Below are 21762 nucleotides of genomic sequence, written 5' to 3'. Positions count from 1 at the left end.
GGCACCTCTATGTCCTGCAAAGCGTGCTTTAGCTTCCTCTTTGCACAAATTATTGGATATAGCGCACATGCTGAACATCTTCAAGTGAGTGGCCTAAAGTCCAGCACTCTCCTTTCTTCACTGCTGTGAGTAGTCTACTCTTGTTTGTATGCGTTTCTTTGTTTTTCTCCCTTAATAACAACTGTGTCCATTCTGATGGATGCTGATGATGCTCAATTTTACTGAACTAATGGCTCGGATGACAATTCTGCTAAAGTGCGCGCTTGTAAGTGTTCGTTAAATGTGTAACATTAATTATGTGAGTACAGGTCTCCTTGTGTCTGAAAATAATATATGAATAAATTATTTTACATAAAAACAAATATAGCTTATATTAGGTTAGTAATGTTTTTTTAATAACTTTAAACTTAAATGAATTGTATAATTGAAACTTTAAAATCACCAGTCATATATGAGTAATAACCTCACTGAAAGACAATTGGGCAAAGTCAGAGCTCAAAAAGAAAGCTGTTCAACAAAAAAAAGCCTTATGACCATCTATAAAAACAGATTATAAACAAGTCCGAAAGTAAAAGACGATCATATTTTGCACAGCTTGTAAGCGAACAATGGCTCTGTGTAGTAAATGCTGCCTCATGTGAAAGCTTGCACGTGTGGAGATTTACCACCGATTACAGATCCGGCTTTAAATGACAAGACGCACATTAAATAATCGCTCGCGATTTATCATGCAGCCCTATTTATGACCATCTATAAACACAGATTATAAAGAAATCTGAGAGTATACGATGTGAGCAGAGAGTACAATACAATTAGAAAAATTTAAGTTCATTTCCTGTTCATGAGTCGATGTTCATCCTGAGGGGATCACTCTAAATATTATACACTTTATTATATGAGATTGATTTTCTATGCACACACATGCATTATACTGTGTATACAAACATATGAGAGTCTGAAGAAATGTAATATATATATATATATATATATATATATATATATACATATATATAAATATGATGAGTGAAGGTAAGGAAGAAATAGTAGTAGTATATTTTATTGTGTAATAATTCATTTAAAGAAGATTTGATATTACATGCTTGCAGGAAGGTGATATGGGGCAGAACTGGTTGGGATATGTGTTTTTGAGTGCGTAAGTGGAGGAAAGCAGTAGTACTGTAACACTGAAAAAGTAAAATGTAAATGTAACGTTGAAAATGTAACGTTAGTGTTCCGTTTTAATCACAAACATAAGCCTACATGATTGCTTGGTTTTACATTATAAATAAAATGGTTTTTCTAAAAAAATTTACCACGTATTATAACATACTTTTTTTTTTTTTGTAGTTACTGTTAAACCTGATAAATTAAATTAATTTATGGACAAAAAAAAAAAATCAAATATAGATTCTGTAAAAAATCTGTAAACATGAACCTGTTTTATATTGCTGGGGTAAACTGAGGCTTACCTAAGAAGGACAGGTTGGTCTCTCTGAGCTTGTCTCGCAGCAGGTCCTCGTGCTCCAGACCGATGGCACTGGGGGAATACAGTCAAGGACAAACACTTTCTCATGGAGCTGAAGAGATGGTCAACTTTCACAAACCCCTTTCTGTGTGTTACCTGTGCTCGGTTTCCATGGAAACACTTTGACAGCTGAGCAGGGTTGCTGTGGCAACAGCAGAGGAATGTGTGTTTGTAGTAATAGCAGGAGTGAATGTAGCATCACTCAACACACACCCAACATTACAGGGACAGAGGTTCTGAGGGGCTGCTAGGGTCTGTGTACCCAGGTGTAGTATAATAGCATAGAGAACACATTCAGCCAAAACACTAATGTGATGAAATTGTATTGTAGGACGTAATGCAGGCTGTGCTCAGGGTCTGATGGGGCGCTTCTGAAGGGAGATTTGATGAACACATCCAGATGTACAGAGTGAATGATTGCTGACGCATGAAAAGAGATGGAGAAAGAGAGAAAGAGTGGAGGGATGGGGATGAGTGACCACAGACAGAGAAACACTCTGACCCTTCACCCCGACTACATACATCTCTCTCTCACTCACACACACACACACACACACACACGATGAGTCAGAGAGGCATGAGTTTATAAAAGCACAAACCTGAACTCACTGTCTCTGTTAGGAAACTTACTGAGCATTTTAACTCTATAAAGATAATATATTGTATTTAATGCACGTTTCTAAGGCCTCTAAATGAGCAGATCAGTCTTTGCTGTTAAACCTGTTTCACACTCATCTCCTGCAGGTCTTCTGTCTCTGATTGATAGTTTAGAGTCAGATATCTTCTAGTGTAACTGTAGAAGCGTCCAGCTTCAGCTCGACTCAGATCTTGAGTGATTGTGATCCAGTAAAGGTCAGAATAAGGTCAGTAATATCTCCAGATGAACTCTTCCTGGACTGAAGCAGCTCAGCTTTACTTGATTCTCCATCAATCATGTTTTAGAGTCTCAAATCTGATCCTCAGGATCTTTTGAGGAGCGTTTGTTTCCAGAAGCTTTACTTTCACTGTTCCTCAGCGGAGGAATGATCTTCACAAGCCTCCAGAACATCTCACATCTTCTGAGGAGCCTTGATTTCTTCAGCTCTCCATCACTGTGTTATATGTGCGGATCATTTACATCTCATCTCACTGACACACATTACTGGAGATATAGAGAGATCACTGATCATTTTACAGTTTCATATAATTGTATGTCTATATCTGCTGTACTGTTATAAAGACTTCATTGATATACATTGTTTATATTATGTTATATTTCATTCAGTCAGATTTACTAAATAGAACGTGCTGAAATCTAACTAAATGGTAAATATTTCTTATAATGATAATGTGAAACATAAAATCTACTAACATATAATTCTGCACATGTAAGGAAATCAAACACAGGCAAAGGAAGTGAGGGTGGTTTGACGGCATGATACAGACAGTGAACACGGCACTGCTTATAGATCTCTCACACACACACACACACACACACACACAAGCTCCTCCTCAAACGTAACTTTTATGTCAGGTGTAGCTCTTGTCCCTGTGAAGAGCTCCTCGTCAATTTCAGGCTTAAAGTTTTATGGGAAGGATACTGTTTGATGCAGTCGACCAACGGTCCATAACAGCAGTCATTTACTGTGCACTGAAAAGAGGGAATAAATATTACAGTCCGAAGGGGATGGGTCCCTCAGCATCCATTACAAACACCCATCATGCACTGCAGCACGCCACACATCACCTTATTAGCAGTTTAATCAGACATCTCAGAAACTAACACAGAATCGCCCAGTGTTTCAGTGACCACTAACTAAAGAGTTTTTGCAGATATATATAGCATAAAGAATATTACAAGAACACCAAACCATGAAAATGAAAGAGACAAAAAAAGTATGGGTTTGTTCCTTGCACAAAATTATCACACAACTTCAGAAGACCGTTACAATAATAGTTGTGGAGTTTTACTGCCATTAATCATAGTCTGCTTGCATAGTAAAGAGTAGATGGCATTTAGTGGAAGAATGAGATGATGTTTGCTCAGTGTTGGTACCTGCTCGACGTGCTTCGCTAACAGTAGGTCTGGAATTAAATATGGCTCACGCAGCATGTTGTTGAGGACATGTCTGGAAGCTGCTGATGGAGAGAGAAGAGTGAGCAGAAGCACACACTGGAGAAAATGCAACTGCACATTTTCCACCTTAAGACACCTTTTGAGTCTCAAACACTAAAAAAATTTATTTTCTTGAATCTTCAGATCAACAAAATTGCCCAAATGTTGTCCCAACTAGTCAAACAGTTGTCTGAACAAAAATTTATAATGGTGAAATGTTAAGACTTTGAGTTCACAGCATGCAATGCAGCATAAATAATTTTTGTCATTTACTTTAGTTTTTGTTGTACTATTATGTAAAGAGCTCATCTTTTTAACATTTGTTGATTGCCACTGTTCTTGAGATCTGTGTGTCTAGTCTTGAGGCCAAGAGAACGTTCAATAACTTGAACACTGATCTCAATTATCACCAGTAAAGTATGTATTGCCACAAGGATATGTCCTAAGTTCTCTGCTATTTTTAATATACATGTTGCCCCTTGGTAATATTATTAGAAAATACGGGATTAGTTTCCACTGTTATGCTGATGATACTCAGCTATATATCTAAACGAGACCAGATGAAACCTCTAAATGATCTAAGCTAACAGAGTATGTTAAAAATGTAAAAGATTGGATGACAAATAACTTTCTTCTACTGAATTTGGATAAGACAGAGCTATTACTTATTTTACCAAAAAGCATTAATCAGAATCTCTTGGATTACAGTTTGCAACTAGACGGATGTACTGTTACTTCCTCTACAGTCAGAAATCTGGGTGTTATATTAGACAGCAACTTGTCTTTTGAAAATCATATTTCCCATGTTACAAAAACAGCATCCTTCCATCTTAGAAACATTGCCAAGCTACGAATCATGTTGTCTGTTTCTGATGCAGAAAAGCTAGTTCATGCATTCATGACCTCTAGAATGGACTATTGTAATGGACTTCTAGGTGGTTGTCCTGCTTCGTCAATAAACAAGCTACAGGTAGTCCAAAATGCAGCAAAAAAATATGATCATATTGCCCCAATTTTACAGTTTCTGCACTGGCTACCTATTAAGTTCCGTATCAAGTGCAAAATATTACTATTACTCTAGCTATTGCGTACCAAGCTAGTCTTTTATCATGCTCCCTAAGGCCACAAAACGCTGGACTTTTGGTAGTTCCTAGGATAGCAAAGTCCACTAAAGGAGGTAGAGCTTTTTCACATCTGGCTCCCAAACTCTGGAATAGCCTTCCTGATAATGTTCGGGGTTCAGACACACTCTCTCTGTTTAAATCTAGATTAAAAACACATCTCTTTCGCCAAGCATTCGAATAATGCATCTCATAACCTTGTACTATAGTTATATCTGATCAAATGCAAATTATTATTCTTTAGCTTGGGTTGAACAAATCATTTTTACTTGGTTGGAATTGCAGCTATGCTAATTATTTCTCTTTTTGTTTCTCTGTTTCTGCATAACTAGGAATTACACAAGCTTCAGCTTTGCAATGATTTCTACTGTAAATGGTGGTATAAAAATAAACTTGAATTCAATTGAACGCCCATTTTCTGGATGATATAGTCTAGCAAGTTGTTTTACAAACAAACGCAATGTTGTCTACATATTAGACCAAGTGATCTATTAAGGTTTGTCACTCATAAACTTAAAATCGATAATGTGGTGACTTTTTATACATTCATTTTTTTTTTTTGCAAGAAAAAATTTTTAAAATAATTATTACATAATGACATTGCTGTTTCAGTTATTTTGATGAGAAATGTTCTATTAGCAAAATAAGACCATCAGCATTTGCATAAACACATTTACATTGGCTAAACAAAGTATCCTTACTGAGAAGAACTACAAAGTCTTACTGCATCAGACTGCCTAATTTTTTTTCCCAAGTTTTTTTCAAGTTTTCTCAACTATTTATTTTTTACACTGCATGCATTAGACATTTCCAGATGTAAAGCCTGGGTTCAGATGCAGCAGGTACTGATGAAGACGCATCTCCAACACCTGCAGGATTTCTGTGCTACGAGCATACAGAGCTTTGGATGAATAATATGAATGTCTCACTCCAATCATGCTGCACTAACATTATAAATCAGCCCAAGAGCCCTTGAATTGATTCTAGGGCTGCAACTAACAATTATTTTGATAATCGATTAATCTGTCGATTATTTTTACGATTAATCGATTAATCGGTTTATGTACTTATATTTTAGTTTTTTCCATTTTTTCCCCCAAGTAAATTATTAATAAAGGGTCTTTATCATTCAGCATAGATTTTAAAGAGATTTTAACCATTTTGCATTGTCATATCCTCATCAAAAATATACCTGGAGTTGTTTTATTGTGTTAGTAATTCTTTTGTAGAACTCTTCTGCAATCAGAACACTGACCCATACTCTAGCAAATTTCACAAGGAGATTTCAAATAATGTTTTCACCATGGCAGTCCTTACAGCTCCTAAAGTAGTTTAACATCCCGAACAAAGCTTATTAAGGAATCTTTCAGAACATATTTTCACGAAGAATAAGGATAAAACAGAATAAGATTGCAGTGGTTGTATTTTATTATTTACTGGGAAACAGCTTACCTCTCTCATTCAGTCATAATTAGGCTGCACGACTGAATTATGAACTGGTAAACGACAAACTGATCACAGAACATGTTTGTAAAGCTTTAAATGTTAACTGTTAAAAAGCAATGTTATCAGCTTTTACAACTAAACATTTGCAAACAACATTGTACTGGAGAATCTGCACAAATAAAAGGCTTAGGGGCCGTTCACAAATCGCTCCTAAAAACGCGTGGAAAACGCTAGGCGCGCCACTTTCTCCTCCTTTCCCAAGCGCTCGCACAGAAGCGCCCCTGAGGCGTCTGCCTTTGCTAAGCAACCATGACGTGCTCTCTCCTTGAAGACGCGGAAATTTCAGCAAAGGATAAATGGATTTGCAGCTCTAAAAATCGCTTGCAGTAGCTCTGCTACTAAATTTATTTCAAAATGGAAATCCATATACAGCTATGATCAGCTGTTCCTTTCATCTTGACTGAGCTTTTAACGTTGTTACGGGAAAGGATGAAGCTGATTATTTATTTCTTGTCACATGACCCGCGGTGCGCTTGCCGCATTCTGAAAAGTTTAAATGTTTTTAACTCGATGCGGTGCGGACGCACCTGGAAAAACGGGTGCGTCGCGACCGCGTCTCTTCCATTATGAGCGCGCATACTGCAAAAGAAGCGATAGGTGAACGACCCCTTAAACAGTTCAGTAGTGCAGAGTTTACAGGTTAATCTTCTTTTTTGAAGGCTCAAAATAAAGTACTCCCACATCACGCTGAATGCTGCAGACATAGACAGCATATGATGTCTATGGCTGCAGAGACGCTGCTCGGGAAGCACGTGACATAAAACAAGGCCAGCTATTGGCTATTCGCTACTTCTCCTGTTGTACTGGCTGAGTAAATCCTCCGGTGGCTCATTACTGCCACACTTTGGTCACCGCAGATTTGAAATATGCACGAAATAAGCCGCTTATGGCAGATAAGTTATTTAGCAACGAATCGATGACTAAATTAGTTGACAACTATTTTAATAATCGATTTTAATCGATTAAATCGATTCGTTGTTTCAGCTCTAATTGATTCCCTATTACTCCAACACAAAATCCATCATTTTTAAACAAATTTATATTTAATGGATTGAATCATTGTGTGTCATTCTGATATATCTATATGAGAGCGACATAGGCAGCGCATGATGAGAAATATGAGGCCTCGTAGATAAGCTCAAATAGATAGTGATGAGAAATAAATGAGTGAACTATTACACAAGTCAAAGTTTGTGTGCCATAAACAGTCATCATTTTGATTTTCAAGCCCTGCAATTGTAGCTTTAAGACTTCTGTGTGTAAATGACTTCTGTTATTATTGTCTGACCTCTAAATCTCCAACGTAAGAAGGTAAGAACAAGACTAGACCCCTTAAAGGTTTAGATCAACACACCTGGTTACAAAATGAGGGTGCCTATACTAATAAATTTACACAGACATGTTGGCACATTCGTTTAAAAAACTGTGCGCACTAGTTCTGCAGCCACTGCAGTCTGAAGTCACTGCAACCCTGGGAACCAGACTTAGGAGACGATAAACCCAGACCAAGACCAGGGGCATATTCTTGATTTGAGAGTGGTCAAAGTTTGGCTGGTTAGCATGTTTCTAAAAGGCATCTTACTCCAATGAGAGCCATTTAAAATTGGCTATGTCTCCTGACTATATCAATAATCTTTCACTACACACTCTTAAAAATAAAGTGTTTTCACAGAACGTTAAATGTTTTGCACAGAACCATCAACACTTTACTGTTAAAAGTGTTTAAAAAGAAAACAAAACCGGTTCCCCAAACACTTCATCCCATCTCAAGAACCCTTTTTTGTTACCATAGATGCCAATAAAGAACCTGTGTTGGACACATTTGCTGTTTTCTGTAGTAGCTGTATAGTAATACACAGTAGTAGTAGTAGTAGTAGTATAGACATACTTTCTTGAGATAGAGACCACAAGATCAAGCCTCCAACCTTAAAGGCCATTGCACAGAGAGTCAGAATATTTTGCAAGTTGAAAAATAAACACCACCTCACTTTGTGTCAAATCACATTTACACAATGCCTCCGAAACTTTTGACTGTCATAAATAAAATTGGATTTAAGAAAAGTGATTAGTGGCCTGCATAAAAAAAAAAACCTTGAACATAAAACAAGACAAAAAAATAGTTGATGACTAGACAATCATTTCATGACTTTAGACCAGGGGTCGGCAACCTACGGCTCGGGATAATCGCTGGCACGAAAGCAATAGGGCAAACTGCATACTAACGTACATTTTGAGGTAATAACTTCTCATAGTCACACAGCCTGCTGGGAGCTATTAATGCTACTGAAGTTTGAAAATTAACTTGCTCTAGTCTATGGATGCACGCGTGACCGCTGCACATACTAGATGCTTCAGATCATACACCGCAGCGGTCTAACAGCGCTCGTCAGTGTCAAAATGACTGAGATGGCCAATCAAATCAAAGTAGGCAGGGTTCACTGTTCACAGAAGGAGCACAAAGTGTCAGTTTAACATTAAAGAGAGCGAGGAAAGATGAAGCTGCAAATCATTTAATATAATATTTGTACTAAAAAAACCTTTGATTTTACCCCTTCTTCGCTGAGAAATATAATGTAGTGATTTCAGTATCGATTAATAAGTCACATGATAGTACTGATAAGTTTATCAATTAAAGCAGCACAAAATCTAGAACTGTGATTAAGCTGAACAGTTAAAATGCATTGGTTTTGTCACACACACACACACACACACACACACGGTCACACCGTATATCTGTTATTCAAGAAACTTCTTAAAAGTAAAAAAAAAAAAAATGTATGGAAAAAATCCGCAGAAACTTTTTGCATGAAAATCAAATAGGCCTATTTTTTTTATTATATAATTAAAAAATGTGTATCTGTAAAATGCATTAAAAAGGGGTGTTGGCACAGTGGTTTACCAGAAAAATTTAAAATGGCACGTCATGCCGAAAAGGTTGCCAACCCCTGCTCTAGACACTTCTTATTGAAGCCAGTGGAATAATACAGTGAAATAATATGTTCTTTAGCCATACAAAAACAGTATCCATGTGCGTAAGTAAAAATTAACCCGCAGGCAGTTTTAGGTATACAGCGCCCCCTGGCGGTTTTAGTGTTATAAAGCAAGAGAACTTCATCGTCACTGCTTGAAGACTCCATTTAGTACCGTTTTGCATTATTTTCCCGCAACGGATTGATTAATACACATCGTACTCAGGGTGCAAAGTTTCTGTGTGTGACATTTTTAGGATGACGAATACGAAAAAACACATACGAAAACTTCGGACTCAGTTCGAAGACCTTAAGACTCGAGCTCTTTAGGCTTTCGTTACAGACTCCTGTCAACAGAAACGTACAATCCTCCCTCACTGGTTGCATCTCAGAGGTATCTTTCTCTCTCGGTCATGACATCAAATTCCTGCTGGAGAAGAACAAATGCTCACAGTTATCTTTTTCATCCTCCTGCTGAACGAGGACATGAGGAAGAGAGAACAAAGCCAAGTCAGCAGTCCTCCAGCAGGCGCCTTGTTTTTCTGCTCATTTTTCTCAGAGATTACTGCCTTCACACGCAGATCCATACACTGCTCGGGCGCTCCGCTCAGCAATGGAAAGAGAGCTATATTTCCCCTTGAGTTAGGACACGTCGTGACAAATGATAATGGATAATCAATAAAGCGGGAAATATGAGGCCGCAAACTTTATGAAGCCGGGAGACATATTACTCCCCAACAACAGTGGTTTCCCTTAACAAAGTCACTACGCCGCTGCGCCTAATAATCTGAGGGAAAATCAAAGAAGCCGCAACCACATCAGCAATATTGGCAACTTATTCCACTTTAATGGCATTTTGATTGATTTTTTCTTCTTAATGGTACTTTTATAGATTTGATGCTGGTCCTGCAAAACAGCAGTGTGTAATAGAGCTCCCCGAAGGCAAGCAGCAGCCATTAAAGGCCTTGTCTTACCAGCACTCGTAATTGGAGGTTGACCACCATCGCATTTCACACATCACACAACACCACCTGCCTCAAATGGCCATAGCAGGGCCTTTTCTGAGCGATGGGGTTAAGAAGAGTCGTAAAAAGAGGGTGACCTTGCGGCTGACATTGTGAGGTTTCAGCCAAGCACTGACCTGATGAAAATGGAGGCCAGAGAGCTGATAAATCAGGGCGCTTTTAAAATGAGTTTACTCTAACGCTCATTCATCACGGTCTGTAATGCCATTTGCAGCGGCAGATACGCAGCGAGCGAATGGTGCAGTAAATAACAACAGAGCCGAAGATGAGCACACGTCGTGCATTTATTAAAGACACCTCCGCACGACACTGTAAACAACGCAGATTTAATGTAATTGTCCCATATCGACATAAATTCCGACCGAGGTGTCCTTATCTGAAGGAGGGAAATTTTAAAGAGGAAAGACGCCCTCCAGCGGGAGTTGTTCAGGAGCAGGGAAGCACTGTTTACTAAAAACACAGCCCCCTTTAACAACCTCTGATGAAATGAAGAATGGGGTGGAGGAAAGTGGTGCAATCTCAGTTCGCCATTATCAGACTCCGAAAAAGCGGACAGAAGCTCATTAGAAGGCAGCGCTTGTCGAGGGTCGGTCGTCGTAAAAAATAAGGGATGACAATCGTTATCGCCCCTGACACTGATGAGCTCCGGAGTTTGTTTATTAATTAAAAACCCTTCTTCTTATGGTTATAATCAAGATGCCCCCTCCTCCTCAGTGCCTCGTGAACGCCGTCGTACATCAAACTTCATGATGCGCGAGAGAGGCGCTGGCTGATAATGCGCCCCTGCTAAAGCTGATTTTCCATGATGAATATGGGAGCATATAAATTGGCTAATATCTAAAAACATTTACAGATACTAGAGGAACTGACTACTTGCGGGTCGTGATGGATGAGGCTGTTAGACGCCAGAGGACAGCTCTGCAAATCTCTGTGGCTGCCTAAAGCCCTCGTTTGATTTTCATATTTACTTCTTTAAAACCCCTCCTCTCACATGGAGAAAACAGGAGCAGCGGTGCTCAGTATTTGGAATATCTCAGTATTCAAAGGCCAGATTCATCCGCTCAATGCACTTACCTTCACCGAGATCTGCCTCTGTAGCAGGGATGGGCACGATTACTTCAAGCACTCAAAAGAAACCATGATCTTTTCTAACTGGTTAAGGACAAAAAAAAATTTGGACACCTTAATTATTGTAATTGGTAAAAGACTAAAAATGCTGCAGCAAATACGTTAAATGTTTAACTGTAAGCTTCCTTACTATATACACTGTAGGGTTATTATTCTAATTAAAAAAAGTGATAACCAATATACAACCCGAATTCCAGAAAAGTTGGGACGTTTTTTAAATTTTAATAAAATGAAAACTAAAGGAATTTCAAAACACATGAGCCAATATTTTATTCACAATAGAACATAGATAACGTAGCAAATATTTAAACTGAGAAATTTTACACTTTTATCCACTTAATTAGCTCATTTAAAATTTAATGCCTGCTACAGGTCTCAAAAAAGTTGGCACGGGGGCAACAAATGGCTAAAAAAGCAAGCAGTTTTGAAAAGATTCAGCTGGGAGAACATCTAGTGATTAATTAAGTTAATTGATATCAGGTCTGTAACATGATTAGCTATAAAAGCTTTGTCTTAGAGAAGCAGAGTCTCTCAGAAGTAAAGATGGGCAGAGGCTCTCCAATCTGTGAAAGACTGCGTAAAAAAATTGTGGAAAACTTTAAAAACGATGTTCCTCAACGTCAAATTGCAAAGGCTTTGCAAATCTCATCATCTACAGTGCATAACATCATCAAAAGATTCAGAGAAACTGGAGAAATCTCTGTGCGTAAGGGACAAGGCCGGAGACCTTTATTGGATGCCCGTGGTCTTCGGGCTCTCAGACGACACTGCATCACTCATCGGCATGATTGTGTCAATGACATTACTAAATGGGCCCAGGAATACTTTCAGAAACCACTGTCGGTAAACACAATCCGCCGTGCCATCAGCAGATGCTAACTAAAGCTCTATCATGCAAAAAGGAAGCCATATGTGAACATGGTCCAGAAGCGCCGTCGTGTCCTGTGGGCCAAGGCTCATTTAAAATGGACTATTTCAAAGTGGAATAGTGTTTTATGGTCAGACGAGTCCAAATTTGACATTCTTGTTGGAAATCACGGACGCCGTGTCCTCCGGGCTAAAGAGGAGGGAGACCTTCCAGCATGTTATCAGCGTTCAGTTCAAAAGCCAGCATCTCTGATGGTATGGGGGTGCATAAGTGCATACGGTATGGGCAGCTTGCATGTTTTGGAAGGCTCTGTGAATGCTGAAAGGTATATAAAGGTTTTAGAGGAACATATGCTTCCCTCCAAACAACGTCTATTTCAGGGAAGGCCTTGTTTATTTCAGCAGGACAATGCAAAACCACATACTGCAGCTATAACAACAGCATGGCTTCGTCGTAGAAGAGTCCGGGTGCTAACCTGGCCTGCCTGCAGTCCAGATCTTTCACCTATAGAGAACATTTGGCGCATCATTAAACGAAAAATACGTCAAAGACGACCACAAACTCTTCAGCAGCTGGAAATCTATATAAGGCAAGAATGGGACCAAATTCCAACAGCAAAACTCCAGCAACTCATAGCCTCAATGCCCAGACGTCTTCAAACTGTTTTGAAAAGAAAAGGAGATGCTACACCATGGTAAACATGCCCCGTCCCAACTATTTTGAGACCTGTAGCAGAAATCAAAATTGAAATGAGCTCATTTTGTGCATAAAATTGTAAACTTTCTCAGTTTAAACATTTGCTATGTTATCTATGTTCTATTGTGAATAAAATATTGGCTCATGTGATTTGAAAGTCTTTTAGTTTTCATTTTATTAAAATTTAAAAAACGTCCCAACTTTTCCGGAATTCGGGTTGTACCTAAATAATCAAAATAACCAAAAATAAATAAACTTGTTAACACTGATGGTGCACTTTAAACATTCTACTAACAGTAAGTAACTTTACAACTACGTGTCAACTAGGAGTCATTAGAGTATTATTAGACTGTCTGTTTAAATATCTTTTTTACTTTTTTACTTTATTAATATCTATATTAGAATACTTTATTTTGAATGGTCCACAACATACTGACTATAAGAATCTTTGCAAGTATAAACTTATTCCACTAACCCTAAACCTAACAGTCTACTCTGAGAGTTACAGTAGCAAAGTTACTTATAGTTCGTAGAATGTCTAAAGTGCACTATCAAAATAAAGTGTTACCAAAAACTAGCCTTGAATCCTCTTGCACAGAAAGCTCACATTTGATTTTTTTTTTTTCACTGAAATTACTGCTTGTTCTTAGTTGTTTTTGTTTTTTTTCTGATCAGTTACTATTTGCATTAGGGTTTTAGGTTTCATCTTATGTTGTTAATTGAATGTTTACTGCATGGAGTCGTGTGTTACTGTGATGGTATTTTGCATTTGTATTACACTCTGCATCTTCTAGTTAGTATTTAGCTTAACTTGAGGGAAGCTACTTGTGATGAACTCATGTGTCTTTCTCTTTAAGACCTGTGTTTTTATTGTGTGTATGATAAATTCACAAAATAGATTTTAGTACTTCAGTAGGTTGACATTAACATTACATCAGTTTGTCATATTTTTTTTTTTAATTTTACTGTACATTTAAGATCTGTGAAACCTAAAATGTTGCTACTGTATTTTTTAAAGTAAATATATGGTAACCACAATGCTGTTTTTAGATTTCTAATATATATGTGTGTGTGTGTATATTATTATTATTTTTTTTTTTTTACAGTGTCTCACACACCAGGGAGTTAAAGTGAAACTATGGCTTTGAAAGCGTGCACTGATGCCTGAAATCACTCTCATAATAAAAATACAGTGTGAAGTTACAATACGTAAGGCTGTAAGCTGTAATATTACATTGATGTTGTAAACTGTATAGCTGATTATTCTCATATGGGGTGTGTTTGAGATACATGACCTGCTACAAAAAAACGCATCAAGTTTATCAGTGTTTATTCATAGTTTACTTTCAGCTCTTGCAGCTCAAACTAAGTATGACATGGAAGGTCATATACATAATATTACAATATTACACTTCTGTAATAGAACGTTGTATGTTGTTGACTAACAAGCTTAAGTTCACTTGTCCAATCTCATCCTTTTTGTGCCGTTGTAAGTTGTACTTTGTATGTTTATGTTGTGCATCTATCTCATATAAGATTGGTTTGGTTGAATCAGCCTTAGCTCAAGCAAACATTCAAGAATATGATTTGGTTATTTGAAATAATCCTATTCCTGTTTCTTTTCTAAAATCTTTGATGCATTATTTATAATAGCTAGCAGTGTTATTTTTCTCATTGTTTTCGTCAACAGTATGGTTTCATTGTTTGCACGTAAAGTCTAAAATGAGCAGGTCAATGGTCAACTCATCAAACCAGTGGCCATCTAATAACACACAATGTGGGAGAGAAATGGAAAAATAATCTGACTTTAAAAGATGCAGTTAAAATGAGCACTGCTTCTGTTAGTCATCAACCTCAATGCCATAAGCGCAGGAACTACTCACTGGATATCCAGGAACAAATGCCTTTAAAGAAATAAAAAGATGTTTGTGAATAGAGCCAGAATGTAACAATCTCATTTAAAACACAAGCCGTCTGGCCAAAAGCCACAAAGAACCAAAGAGACTGGAGTAAAATCGCAGGAAAGCCTTTCTAGGAAACTCTGGCGTTTAGAAGATCCCCTCCCAGACGTCTGCAGGAGAGGAAGGATTATAGATGTTGATATCATATTCGATATGTGCTTGAAATGCCCTGAACATATTGATTTATTTACATGCGCATCCATCTGGCCCGGTCTGGGAAAACACGGACACAACACTCACCGGAGAAAAGACTTCAGAAACAATCTCAAACTCTCTATTGATCCCGCTGAAGTGAGTGGATATATATTCAGCCGTCCCAAAGGCACAATTTCTGGGTCTCTTAAATGCAAACAGGGAAGAAAGGAATGAAAGAAAATAAAAGATGGTGATGTGCGAGGGCCACGGCTGGCGTATATGAGGCTATTGATCCATGTGCTGGCAGGAAACACAGAGAGAGACGGGAGTGATGGATGCGCTTGCCGATAGCGCCGGACAAACCTGTTAGCTAATTGCCAGCAAAGACAATTATCCAGGCATTGTCTGATAAAAGCAACACATTACAAAAGTCTAATATTCACACAGAGAGATTCATTAATTAAAGGAGTTCAGTGCCGCGGTAAAGACTGGTCACTGGAGAAGAAGATGGCATGTCAAAATACACATTTACAATGCATTACATTTACATTTAGCAGACGCTTTTATCCAAAGTGACTTACAAATGAGGACAATGGAAGCAATAAAAATCAACAATGATATACAAATACTATAACAAGTATCACTTAGATTAACGCACCACATGTAGCAAGTTTTTTTTATCATATACCGTATTTTCAGGACTATAAGTCAATCAAGTGTAGTTCACTTGCAGAACACAAGAACTTCTAGAAGCACATAAGTCTGAAGTAATGCATTTAGGTAAATGGGTGCAGAGCCAGTGGTAGTTTTGTAGGCAAACATTAATGCCTTGAATTTTATGCAAGAAGTTATTGGAAGTTAAGTGATAAACAGACATGACGTGCATTAAAAATTAATCTTGCTGCTGCGTTCAAGGTTAATTGTAAAGGTTTGATAGAACTGGCTGGAAGACCTGCCAAGAGGGCATTGCAATAGTCCAGCCTGGACAGAACAAGAGCTAGAACAAGGAGTTGTGCAAGATGTTCCCAAAGAAAGGCCCGATCTTCATGATGTTGAATAAACATTCAATACACAGCAACAGCTCGCCTGGACTCGACTCGCCTTTGTTTGGTTTTCCACCATGTAAAAGTTGTACCTGTACCTGCTTCCAGGTACTTTTTTTTGTATCACCTCCGGCGAGGTTCTGAGCGAGCTGAGGCGATACTAAAATGTGACGTGAAAACACGGCAGAGTGCTGATTGGTCAGAGAGAATCGTCACTATTTACTGCGTCATCATTGCACACGCCAGACAGAGTATCCTGAATAACCCTGCCAGCAGTTTCGTTTTGCTGCCCTCAGCCTCTCCAGAAACAACGTTTGTCTTCTTGCTTTGAGAAAGAGCCACTTCCCGAGGATCAAAAACAGCATATACTCGATTTCCTCCATTGTCCTGTGTGTGTGGGTAGCGGGTGTGTGTCACATAGAAGATTACGTCACAGCAGTTTCCTGCGGCGTCGCTATGCTGACAAAGTACTATTGTGGAGGTACTATCTGCAATGGAAAACAGAGCAAAAAGTGAGCCGAGCCCAGAAGAGGCGAGTCGAGCTGGTACTGGTAATGGAAAAGCGCCATTTGAAGGACCTATCTGGTAGGTAAGACTCAAACCATTGAAGTGTGGTTCCTGAGATGCCTTTTGCCAGTAGGGTTGATAGGAGGATCTGGTGGTTAACCGTGTCAGAAGCAGCGGACAGATCAAGCAGGATAAGTACTGAAGATTTGGATTCCACTCTTGCCAGTATCAGAGCTTCAACAACTGAGAGCAAGGCCGTCTCAGTTGAATGCCCACTTCTGAAGCCAGATTGGTTGCTGTCAAGGAGGTTGTTGTGTGTGAGAAATGTAAAAACTTGGTTGAACACAGCTCGTTCAAGTGTTTTTGCAATGAAATGAAGAAGGGAAACTGGTCTGTAGTTCTCTAAAAGAGATGGGTTGAGGGTGGGTTTCTTAAGTAGTGGAGTTATAAGAGCCTGTCTAAATGCTGAGGGAAAAACACCAGTGTGAAGGGATGTGTTAATGATGTGAGTGAGTGCAGGTACAACTGCAGGAGAAATGGCTTGAAGGAGATGAGATGGAATAGGATCAAGTGGGCAAGTAGTAGGATGATTAGAAAGGATGAGTTTGGAGACTTCTGTCTCAGAGAGTGAAGAGAAGGATGTAAATGAGTACTTTGACGGATTGTGGTGTGGAAAATTGTGCACTGATATTTTTAATTTTAGCAATGAAGAACGTGGCATATTAGAGTTGATGCAGGAAGGGAAGGAGGACGACAAAGGAGCAAGGAAAATTATTTAAAAAGCATGCGAGAGTTAGACGAATTGTTAATTTTGTTATGGTAGTATGTCCTTTTAGCAGTGAAGACATTAGTAGAGAAGGAAGAGAGGAGTGACTGATACACATTATGGTCAGTAGAATTTTTAGATTTGCACCATACTAGTGTTAATTTTGACAGCAAATTTTGATTTAGTTTTAGTCTTAGTCTTTTGACTTAAATGTTGTGTCAAATTTGTGTCGCATTTTTATTCATTGATAAAAATGTCAATATATTTCTGTCAGTTTTTGACATTAAAAAAGTTTTAGCTCGTTATCGTCAGTGAAAAAAAAAAGTTGTTGATGAACATTATGATAAAAAATGTTTGTCAACTAAATTTGAAAGTAGGAGTTGTGGTTAAACGGTTGAGATCATGAGAGGCAAGCAGAGTGTGGACGTCTGCAGACAGAGGTTTATCTAGGAGGATGCTGAAGTCTCCAAGCATAACTAGGGGAGTACCATCCTCAGGAAAGGTTGAGAGGAGCACATCCAATTCATCCAAGAAGTTATCTTATTAGTAAATACATGTATCTTCCATTTGAATCGGACATGTGGTTTAAGATTAGTGAGTCTGTAACAGATTCTACATTCGTCTGAATAACTAGTTTAACTTGAAATGATCCAGTCCAGGATGAAGATGCTTCATACGAGCAGAACTGACACTTTAGGCCAGACTGTGGCTGGTGTGAAAGGGTTGAGCATTTGACCGACTGAATAATGTGATTTCAGTCACTCCTATTGTATGATTGCAGTAAAAGTTGTTAAAACAACATTAAAAAAAAAATAAAGATCAATAATGTTTTTCTTGAAAAATTACTGCAATGCAGATTTCAGTGTCTAATCCCTAGAGTGACAAATAAATTAAATGTATTTGAAAGACATTTATTTAATGCTAAGGATACTACAAATACATTTACCTTTTTAGTAATTAATAAAAATGTACTTTTAGTGTACTAAACTGGTGTAGTCTGCTAAATTGGAACTACTAATTTGATCCTTAATGCACTTTAATTCAAAGAAGGGCTATAGTCAAACTAAACTATTTTATTGTGCTAAAGTGGAACTATTGGAAGTATACTTCAAGTACACTTTAAATATCTAGCATTTAAAGACTGATATTATTCAAAAATCATAGAATCATCGATACTGACATTAAAATGCATTTTAGGCTTAACATTAAGAAATGTGCATTGTGCACAAGTAGTACTCCATAATAATAATAAAGTTTAATTAGAGTTTTTATAGCAGTAAGTCTTGAGCAATATGTTAATAGATTTGAACTATACTTAGTATGAAATAAATGCATTTTAAATCTATTACTCTATTGCTAGGGTTAGAAAGCGTGGTCACCCTTTATATAAGGGTATATATTTATCTAGTATGTACTAACATAAATGATAAATACAATGTATTTATTCTGCCCAAGCACTGCTACTAAGGTTGGATTTGGATGAGTTTATGGACGTTTAGTGGAATGGGTTGGTTTAAGAGGTATGTGTAGGTGTAATCATAGGTGTGCAGAACTTAATTATAGATTGCAAGTATTTTTAAATACAAGTACAACATAATAACATGCATGTGCAAAACAAGTTATATCCAATGATTACTGTAAGAAGCCACTTCACCCAAAGTTTGTCCAGAAGATCATTATACTTAATGAATCAACACAAAAAAGTCTGAGAAACTGAAATATTATTGGACATTCTCCCTAAATCTGCTTTTTTTATGGTAGGTTACAAAAGTAGTAAAGAGTGTGTCGTGCTGTACAGTGTTTGTGCTTTATTCAGCTTTATCAGAGAGATGATCCACCATAACTAAACAGATCAGGCCTTTTGTTGGCCACAGCATTAGGTCAGCGCAGTCTTGTGATTTATAATGAGTTTCCAGCAGACTGAGGGTGGGCTCCGTCACACGGTATTGCCTTGTTCTACACACGACAGGAGTGTTTCGACAAGCAGTGGATAACAGCACTCCAAAGTAATCACACGCTTGACTTTGACACACGACTGCGCAGTGCACACAAGCACTGGAATCTCTCTGCTGATTAAATCTAGCACATGTGTCTAACGCACTGTACTTCTGTGTGTGTGTGTGTGTGTGTGTGTGTGTGTGTGTGTGTGTGTGTGTGTGAATGGAGAGGAAGATGGCGGTTGCTGTGTGGGTCTGTATTCAATGAACGCTCAGAGGACAAGCATTGAATACTTCAACTGACACCCAGCCGCTAAAAACTACAGAAACACACACACACACACTAATGTATCTTTCAGGAGCAAAGCTTGACTCCTATGCATTACTATGTTTGAAGGACAAATTTCACCTGAAGCATTAAGAGACAAAACAGTTCTGATTTATTATTACGACCATCAACAGTTATCACCAGAACACAACAACAACAATTATCATAAAAATGGCGTTTTTTAAAAAAAGATAAAAAAAAGTTTATCACCCCTATTAATTCAAGCTTTTTCTTATGTATTTTTGAAATATATGTATATCATGTATATCATGAAATCAATATCAGATTTTAAACAAAGTAATCTTTTGTTTTCTAAATAGTTTGTTGGAATTGTGTGATAAAGCAATATCTTTTTTGCTCAATTTGAACACAAATGACTAGCCAATTATTTTGGCAAACGCAATATTAATCATCACATATTGATATATTGGCTTAAATGTTTATATTGGTGCTCTAAGACACCCCTACACACGCACTGATACACAAAGATATATTTTCTCCTGTACATGCAGCGCTGGATACTGATGAACCAATAATGAAATTATGCACCATACCAATAAGATAACTTGTTGTGTTATAGAAATTAACTGATAAATGACCAATATTACCATCATATTGTCAAAATCAAAAACTAACCAAATATCTAACTAAACCTAAAAATCTAAAATAGCATTTATTAAAGTAAATGTATGCATCACAACAGTATGTACAATAAAAAATGGATGACTTATTTTCCACTATAGATAATAGTCTTCTATTGGTTCAACAAGAAATAATAATAATAATAATAATAGATGAGCAATGTCCTAAATTTGGTGTTGGAGTTACTTTGAAACAGTTTTCACTCAGAAATTGATAGTACATTTCCCAAATGGTAACACACTAATTTTAAAAGTACAAAAACTGAAAGGAGTCATTTCTTGTAAAGTACTCCAATAATCCTTGTGTTATGGAAGCATACAATTAAAAATGAATTTACTAAAAACTATAATAGCATTTTGATTATACTAAAATAACACTGTAGCAATATATTTGGATATAGACTACATAGGATCATATAAAGCTGCCAACTGAGCATATGTTCCTCAAATTCAATGAACGACTACAAAATTGAAGATGTTGATTGATTTGCTTTCACTTAGAAACTGCAAGCTATTTTTTTTAAATAAAAGTGGAATTATCTGGTATTTCCGTGACATTTTTACTTGTAAAAGTTGGAGTTACGTGAGAAGAGAAAATGTCAAATGCGCAGACTTGTGTGGCATCATCTGAAACACCTGGATCACTGCATGCGTTTTTTGCTGGGTGTGTGTCTGATGCAGTGAGAGTGATGCTCAGGAGAAATGATCTGAGCAGCAGTTAAGGCCTGCACGACACTTAATCGTCACTCATGTGCCGCAGGTCTGTCTCTCATTAGGAAAACAACTGGTCTACTCACCGACTGAAGCCTGGCGCTCCTCCAGGAAACACTCCACCATCAGACGGGCCAGGAGAGCCGGAGACAGGTCCACCTGACGACACACACAGACACCAGCGGGTCACTAATCAATCACAACGTGTGATCCACACACAGACACCAGCGGATCACTAATCAATCACAACGTGTGATCCACACACAGACACCAGCGGATCACTAATCAATCACAACGTGTGATCCACAAACAGACACCAGCGGATCACTAATCAATCACAACGTGTGATCCACACACAGACACCAGCGGATCACTAATCAATCACAACGTGTGATCCACAAACAGACACCAGCGGATCACTAATCAATCACAACGTGTGACCCACACACAGACACCAGCGGATCACTAATCAATCACAACGTGTGATCCACACACAGACACCAGCGGATCACTAATCAATCACAACGTGTGATCCACACACAGACACCAGCGGATCACTAATCAATCACAACGTGTGATCCACACACAGACACCAGCGGATCACTAATCAATCACAACGTGTGATCCACACACAGACACCAGCGGATCACTAATCAATCACAACGTGTGATCCACAAACAGACACCAGCGGATCACTAATCAATCACAACGTGTGATCCACACACTTGGGGTTCAGTTACTCCTCAGACGTCTTCATCTGCTTGATTAGTGATCCACACACAGACACCAGCGGATCACTA

The 21762-nt window shown here is 38.0% G+C and overlaps 1 protein-coding gene across 2 annotated transcripts in view; it reads right to left on the bottom strand.

Annotated features, from left to right (window-relative positions):
* Positions 1–21762, bottom strand: part of cdin1 (CDAN1 interacting nuclease 1) — a 116216-nt gene that overhangs the window by 51457 nt on the left and 42997 nt on the right. The window contains exons 6-9 of one of the 2 annotated variants that reach the window (XM_059520940.1): positions 21049–21121; positions 3561–3643; positions 3106–3155; positions 1470–1537 (exon numbers count right to left, since the gene is read on the bottom strand). In XM_059520940.1, coding sequence (XP_059376923.1) covers positions 1470–1537; positions 3106–3155; positions 3561–3643; positions 21049–21121 — 274 coding nt within the window. The remainder of the gene's footprint in view (positions 1–1469; positions 1538–3105; positions 3156–3560; positions 3644–21048; positions 21122–21762) is intronic. The other variant, XM_059520941.1, reaches the window with a different exon arrangement.

The sequence above is a fragment of the Carassius carassius genome, chromosome 32 (genome assembly GCF_963082965.1).
Source record: "Carassius carassius chromosome 32, fCarCar2.1, whole genome shotgun sequence".
NCBI classification, from domain to species: Eukaryota; Metazoa; Chordata; class Actinopteri; order Cypriniformes; family Cyprinidae; genus Carassius; species Carassius carassius.
The sequence above is the reverse complement of the archived record's forward strand: the minus strand, read 5'-3'. Positions and strand labels throughout refer to the sequence as shown.